This window comes from Artemia sp. Qi Xiang Cuo, chromosome 2 (assembly GCF_049724085.1).
Source record: "Artemia sp. Qi Xiang Cuo chromosome 2, ASM4972408v1, whole genome shotgun sequence".
In the NCBI taxonomy this organism is placed as follows: Eukaryota; Metazoa; Arthropoda; class Branchiopoda; order Anostraca; family Artemiidae; genus Artemia; species Artemia sp. Qi Xiang Cuo.
The window spans coordinates 33,373,439-33,381,292 of NC_142795.1; the positions used below are offsets into that span (position 1 = coordinate 33,373,439).

The 7,854-nt window shown below is 32.5% G+C and overlaps 1 protein-coding gene and 1 pseudogene across 1 annotated transcript in view; one reads left to right on the plus strand and one right to left on the minus strand.

The window, feature by feature from the left end:
- Positions 1 to 4,075: 4,075 nt before the first annotated feature.
- On the minus strand, positions 4,076 to 5,516 carry LOC148955159 (uncharacterized; annotated as a pseudogene).
- Positions 5,517 to 5,616: 100 nt separating this feature from the next.
- The window catches only part of LOC148955160 (catalase-like), a 73,335-nt gene continuing 71,097 nt past the window's right edge, over positions 5,617 to 7,854 (plus strand). Inside the window, exon 1 of the mRNA XM_089106295.1 lies at positions 5,617 to 5,702. Within this exon, the coding sequence (XP_088962421.1) occupies positions 5,617 to 5,702 (86 nt within the window). The remainder of the gene's footprint in view (positions 5,703 to 7,854) is intronic.

A 7,854-nucleotide genomic window follows, 5' to 3' on the forward strand; every position in this document is an offset into this window, starting at 1 on the left:
AAAATGGTGGAGTAGAAGAAATGATACACAAACAGAAACAAAAAAATTGTTTTGTTGAACCCTTTGATGCTTCAAAGGGCTCTCGAATATGTTCAAATTTTTAAACATTTTCGAAAAAGAAAAATATCCAAAGTAGTTAGATTAATGTAAAAAAGTATTTTCAGTTCATTACCTGAGTGCATGACTTTTGTAGACGTGTTTATACCCTCCCTCCTCTGTCACTCATATTTTTCATATTTTACTCATCACTGGTTGAAATTATCCATATTTAGATATTCATTATAAGACGTATAAGAAATTAGTTAATAAACCGTTCCAGGTTCGCTGTTAATTTGTATTAAATTTGAATTAAAATTAAATACATATTAAATTATAATTAAATACGTTTTAAAAAACAGGAAAAATTAAATACATATTAAATTTAAATTAAAATTAAATACGTATTAAATTATAATTTCCATCACATGTAAAAGAAACAATGTTTTACGCCTCCTCAACGCTCCTCAACGCCTCGCTCTTTACACTAAAGTTTTTATTGTTTAAAAAAAAAGAGTTTTATTGTTTGAGGCGTTGTTAAAAAAAACTGTATGTTTTTTAGCGAACCTGGAACGGTTTATTGGATATACGTAATTAAAGTTTTAGAGGCGTTGAAGAGTAAAATATGAAAAATATAATCACATGTATATTTTTACATGGTTTATAGTCTTTTATTTTAGGGGGACGCTGGGAAAAGTGATCATTTTTTGCGACCACGTTTCACACGTTTGACGTTTCACTGTAAGACGATCACTCTGTTCACATCTTACAGTGATCACTGTGTCATGGAATGGAGTTACAGTTAGCGTTCAAGATCATATTGAGAACGTTCGTGATGGAAATTATAATTTAATACGTCTTTAATTTTAATTTAATATGGAATAAAATTAAGTAATTAAATACGTATTAAACAGCGAGGCTTTTTAATTCAAGTTTTACTCATTTTAACATTCATATTAGTACTTGTAGTCTCTTTGTTGGCTATTATTGTTTATTTAATTTCTTTTTAACTTCATTTATACTTCAATAGTAAAATATTTTTGTTTAGTTTTAATCTTAGTAGCATATTCAATTTGCGTTTTACTCATTTTAAGATTTATTTGTTCATTTATATTAGTATCTGCTGTATGTTCTGTTTTTGTGGTTGTTTATTTAATTTCTGATTGTTTTGAGTTTGAACTATCATAGGTTTTTATTTCTGCTGATCTGAAGTTTAATTACATAATAATAATAAAAAAAATCAACTGAAAGTATGGAGCAACATTGAAACTTAAAAAGAACAGAAATTATGACGTATATAAGGGGGATGCCCCTCCTCAATACCTCACTCTTTACGCTAAAGTTTGACTTTTTATTACAATTATTTAAAAATAACTATTAGAATAATAAGCTTTTTCAAAAGTCCTAAAAAGCTTTGGCGAAAAGAATCCAAAAATCTGGCACAACTAAAACGTGTTTTTAGTTCTTTAGTCTTTTTTCGTTTGTCATTATTTCATAACTTAATTATAATTGTTTCTATTATATTTCACAATGTCTCTCAGAGTAAAGGCTAATAAGCCAGAGGTGGCCACACATACCGAAGCTGACAACATCAAATAATATAAATTTTTTAAACAAAAATTTAAAACTATATTCCTACACTTTCCTTGTGGGCAAAGATTTTTTCCGTTTGTAAATTTATGGTTTAATACACAATACACGACTCGTTACATTTTAATGCTAAACAACATTTAATTTGCACAAAAAAGACAAATCATTTAGATAATATACATAAAGAAAGTTAAAACTATAAAATCACAAAAGGCAAACTGTCCAAACAGACACATTTCAAAGCTATTAGCATTTTTTGTTTCATTATGCTGTCATAATTACCACATCAGAATATCTGGCTGAAATAAGTCTTGTTAAATACCCGCCCTACCACAGTTTCTGCGGTGGTTTAAGATTTTCCTTTTCTGTTGCTCTCTCTGTTGTCCCATAAACTACTTGGGCCACAGTCTGTTCTGTTTCATATTTGATTCAAGAAGAGCATCTAGCTGACTTGACAAAATAAGAAAGAATTAAACTAAACTAATAAGACAAGGTAATTTATTTTGCTAAGATGGAAACAACTGAATAGCTAATGTACTAGGTCGATTTGTAGGAATCAAAGGCTCCTATGATCAGCATTGAAAAACATAAACAATTTTGATCACTTCACATTCATCAATGGATCTAAAGAAGCTAAGATATAATACACAGTGGTGAGACACAATCTGTAAGACTGGTTGCAGTCTTTGGATATAAATCATTTTAGAATAAGGATATGGACATGAATCTAAATTCAGTCGTATACATGACAAGCTGTTTTTACAACTTCTTATAGGAATTAACAATTTACCAAGAATAATAAATTTATCTCTAATCCTTCAAGCATCACAATTACTAACGGTGCCTGGCTAATACCCATTGCGGAAACTTCCTTAGCAGACAATCATCACAAAAAATGCTTCCTACCCATAAAATTGAGCAAAGAAAGGGAGAGAAAGATAAATGACAAGAAAGAAGAAAAGATGGAATTCTGGAACATTATACCAACATATTAAAATGAAACAATTAAATGAAAAACAAATGAGAGATGGGACCTAGGATTATACCTGACAGTCCTCACGAGGCCGGAGTCTTAAACTGAAATGTTTCTTTGTCCCTTAAACATTACGCCTTAGTTTTGCTTACCATTGCTTTGTCCTCCTGTTTGACCTCTTTAGACTCCTGCTTGACCTCTAGGCTACAGACGCAAACTAGCGTTCTGAATAAATTAAAATAAAGACGTTTTTTTTTAAATTGCCCGTTACTTGAGGACAGCTTATAATCTAATTGAAGAACATTCATTCAATCTGCTTTTATTTCCTTTTCCTATCTTAGAAATAATGGTTAGGCGCAATATATTAGATCGTCAATACTGTATATTGTATTAACAATATTGTATACTGTATTAATAAAATAATATTGTATTAACAATAAAGAGTAAAACGCAATGAGGAAGTTTTGAAGCCAATAATCTTCAGAAAGTAGAATTTAAACATTTTGGCTATAGATCTAATAAATCCCAGTGTGGGATTTTATAATCCCAGTGTGAATTGCCTGATGCACATTTAAATTTGAAGTGCAGGAAAAGCTTTTGTCGCAAATATCACACTTAAATGGTTTTTTCACAGTGTGAATTCTTTGATGAACAAGTAAAATTGAAGCTCAACTAAAACACTTCTGGCAAGTATCGCATATGCAGAGATTTTCAGCACAGTGAATTATTTGATGTCTCTTTGATTGTTCTGCTCTGGAATAAGTTATGCTATAAGAAACACACTTGAAAGGAATACTCTCAGTGACTATTTTTTGATCCTTATTTAAGTTATCATAAAAGCTCCGTGCCATGTAAGTTGGATGAAAAAAAAAATACAACAAATGAAATATTAAGTTTCAAAGCTTAGATATTTCATGATATATTCTATAAATAAATAATATAAAAAAAATTCCCTTGTAAGCGTACAAAGGGAGATATTAAATTTCAAATGGAATTAAAAGCAAACTAGCTGGCGATATAATCAGAGTATAATGAATATATTTCAGAAATATAATCAGCATATTTCAAATGGATCAGAAGATGGATGTAAAAGGGTTCAAAAGGAGGAACCTTTTTTCAAATGAGTGCCCTTGAGTAAGTGCAAATTTTAAACAGCCACAAGCAGATTGGTGTAGATTTTGTAACTGGAACCCAGCTATAAAATGGCTTTGATCTGAGTACTTTCGTTTATTTGTACGATTTCAAGTACTTGAAATCTTTTACAGACACACGGTTTTGACTCAATAATTCAGTAGCCGAAACAAATACGATTATTAAATACTTTTTCAAACTATTTATTTTACTATATTCCTGCAAATATTTATAAAAGTAGGCAACATATTCTTACACACTTGAGATTTGGCTTTTGTTTAAACACATATGGAAAATTAAGACATACGGAAAACGCTAACTTTTAGTTTAGAAAGACTCATTCTTTATCTCTAGATGGCTACTGGTAAGGCTAAATGGAAACTGTATGAGCTCTTTGATGTCTAATAAAACTGCACTATTCAGTAAAACTATTCTAAAATTCATTACATTTATATGGTCTCTCACCTGTATGTACTCTTTGGTGCTTTTTCAAAGGGCCTGATTCAGAAAAACTCTTCTGATATATATCGCACTTATATGGTCTCTCCCCTGTGTGCAATCTTTGGTGACTATACAAATTACAAGAGACAGAAAAACACTTCTGACATATATAGCACTTATATGGTCTCTCACCTGTATGTACTCGTTTGTGCTTATACAAAGAGCCTGATTCAGTAAAACCCTTCGGACATATGTCACATTTGTATGGTCTCTCACCTGTATGCACTCTTTGGTGCGTTTCCAAATGGCCTGATTGAGTAAAACCCTTCTGACATACATTACACTTATATGGTCTCTCACCTGTATGAACTCTTTGGTGAGTTTTCAAAGAGCTTGGTGCAGAAAACCCCTTCTGACATACATTACACTTATATGGTCTCTCACCTGTATGTACTCGTTGGTGCTTATTCAAAGTGTATACTTCAGACAAACCCTTCTGACCTACTTTACACTAATATGGTCTCTCACCTGTATGCACTCGTTGGAGCGTTTTCAAAGAGCTTGGTTCAGAAAAACACTTCTGACATACATTACACATATATGGTCTCTCACCTGTATGCACTCGTTGGTGCTTTTCCATAGGGCCTTATTGAGAAAACCACTTCTGACATAAATTACACTTAGTTGGTCTCACACCTTTATGTACTCTTTGGTGATCTTTAAAAGAGCATTATGCAGAAAAACCCTTGTGACATACAGTACACGTATATGGTCTCTCACCTGTATGTACTCTTTGGTGCTTATTCAAAGTGCATGTTGTAGAAAACCCCTTCTTACATACAATACACTTATATGGTCTCTCACCTGTATGTACTCGTTGGTGCGTTTTCAAAGAGCTTGGTGCAGAAAACCCCTTCTGACATACATTACACTTATATGGTCTCTCACCTGTATGTACTCGTTGGTGCTTTTGCAAAGAGCCTGATTCAGAAAACCCCTTCTGACATACATTACACTTATATGGTCTCTCACCTGTATGCACTCTTTGGTGCTTTTCAAAGACTTTCAGAAAACCCTTCTGACATACATTACACTTATATGGTCTCTCACCTGTATGTACTCTTTGGTGCGTTTTCAAAGAGCTTGGTGCAGAAAACCACTTCTGACATACATTACACTTAGCTGGTCTCTCACCTGTATGAAGTCTTTGGTGCGTTTCCAAAGGGCCTGATTGAGAAAACCACTTCTGACATAAATTACACTTAGATGGTCTCTCACCTGTATGTACTCGTTGGTGTGCATTCAAAGAGCCTGATTCAGAAAACCCTTCTGACATACAGGTCATTTGGCTGGTCTCTCCCCTGTATGAACTCGTTGGTGCTAAGTCAAAGTGATTGTTTCAGAAAAACACTTATGACATACAGTACACATAGCTGGTCTCTCACATGTATGTAGTCGTTGGTGCTGATTCAAAGAGCCTAATTCAGAAAACCCCTTCTGACATACATTACACTTCGATGGTCTCTCACCTGTATGTACTCGTTGGTGCTTTTTCAAAGAGCTTGTTGTAGAAAAACACTTATGACATAGGCCTACATTCCACTTAAATGTTCTCTCACCTGTATGCACTCATTGGTGCGTTTTCAAAGAGCTTGGTGCAGAAAAAATCTTTTGACAAAAATTGCAGGTGTCACTAATTTCGGATTTTCCGTGTTTTAAAAGCAAATGTTGATTTAAATCATCAACATTTTTACACAAGCATATTGGACAAGTTCCTTCATCGCCTAAATAATTTCCCACAAAGTTTGAGTGGTCGTCCATTACCGCACAACAAATTACACAGTGCTTACTGCTTGTTTTTGGGTGTAAATGCAACATACAAAAAAATTCCTCATTTCCACATGAAGAAAATCGCCAGATGGATCTGCTCCATCTAATTTGCTGTTCAACTACTTTGCTGCTCAATTTCTTTAACAATACAGCAGGAATTCCTTTTTCGAGTTCGAGCTGTTTTGCAGCATCTGAAAAGTGTACTGAAGTGCACTCTTTCTTTTTGGAATATACAGCTTGTTTATGATTAGAGCTATTACTTAAATCATTTACATTTTCTGCTTTATTTGAGTAAACAGGCCCAGTATCAAATTATTAATTTATTTTTTAATATCTTATTTCCTGATACTAATTATCTGAAAACGGCAGGATAGCTCGGTCATCTAAAATAGAAGGCAGATTAAACTTCAGATTTCGGAAAAAAACTCGATATAGAAAAGCAACGACTTGTAAGAAATACTTTTCCAGGTTGCCAAGTTCCAAAAAGAATTCTTTTATTTAGTTTTAATCAAAAAAAACAGAATTTTGAAGAAGAAAAATTAATTAGAGATAAAGAAACGTCATTTAATACTACGAAACCAGAATGAAGACTACTACAATCAATGCAACCACATTTTTTAAATAAAAATAATTGCAGCTTGTATTATAAACCAGGATTATGACGGATGTAGATTTCGTTTCAAATCAATTACCTTTTAGTTTATTTTTTTCGGTTCGTGCTACAAGATGTCAAATATAAAAATGAAACTTTGGGTTTAAGTAAAACCAGTATTAAAATGTTATGTAAAATATTGTATTTGAAAAACAGCTGTACATGGAATAGGTGGTTAAAGAGACGTCGGAGGGGGCTTATTCGATTAGAAATTAAAAGTTCTATTCCTTTTAAAGAGCAAAAAGTGACCAAATAAGAACCCTTGCCACCCTTTTCCCCCGTTACCTAGGATGAAAAAACCCCTGCAGGCTCCATGACAGGCCATAAATACTGTAGATTGTAAAGTGTTTAAACATACGTTTTATATTGGAAAAAGTAGACTTGTGAAATACCTGAGGGTAACAAAATACCCAGAATTATTACGATGAATTATTTATCTGTTTTGGGGTCAAGAAATACCAAAGTAGTCGGAAAAACTGATTAAACTTAAAAAAGTGGGAGGGAGAGAGCGTCATCAAAATCACCCAGTCCCTAAATAAAATTTAAGCCGTTTCAATCACTAAATGATGACAAAATACAAAGCTAATAAATTTATTAATATTCACATCAAATACACCACGGTGATAAAATCAACGCTACCATCCTTCCCTTATAAATTCCGCAATCAGTTTCGTTTAAATCAAATATCAATTTTATTTTCATTAGTTCTTTCCAAGACTGCTCGAGATCTTTAGTTTTCACTACAATCAAGAGTTTGGCTGCTAGCCGTTTTCCCAAGTGTAAAAGTCTAAATACTGCGTATTTGGCACTTTACTAAAAAACGAATTACATTATAAATATTTTTTTTGCACTTATTACAGCATTGAAAATAAAATGAAAATTACAGTGAAATCAAATCTTGAACTAATGAGCTTTCAGCAATTAATATCATTATATATCAAATATTCAGTTTAATTTTATTAGTTCTCTCCATGACTGTTCAAGAGATACAGGTTTTAGTAAAGCACTGATGACGCAATAGGCTTTATACTTTTACCATTACGGAAAGGGGCAGTTGCCAAACTCTTGTTTGTAAATAATTTTTGTCCGTTATAAGCTTGATTTGCACATTCAATTTAGGTTTCACTCGTTTTAAAATTTATTTATTCATTTATATTAGTTCCTCCTTTATGTTTGTTTGCTATGAATATATATTTAGTTT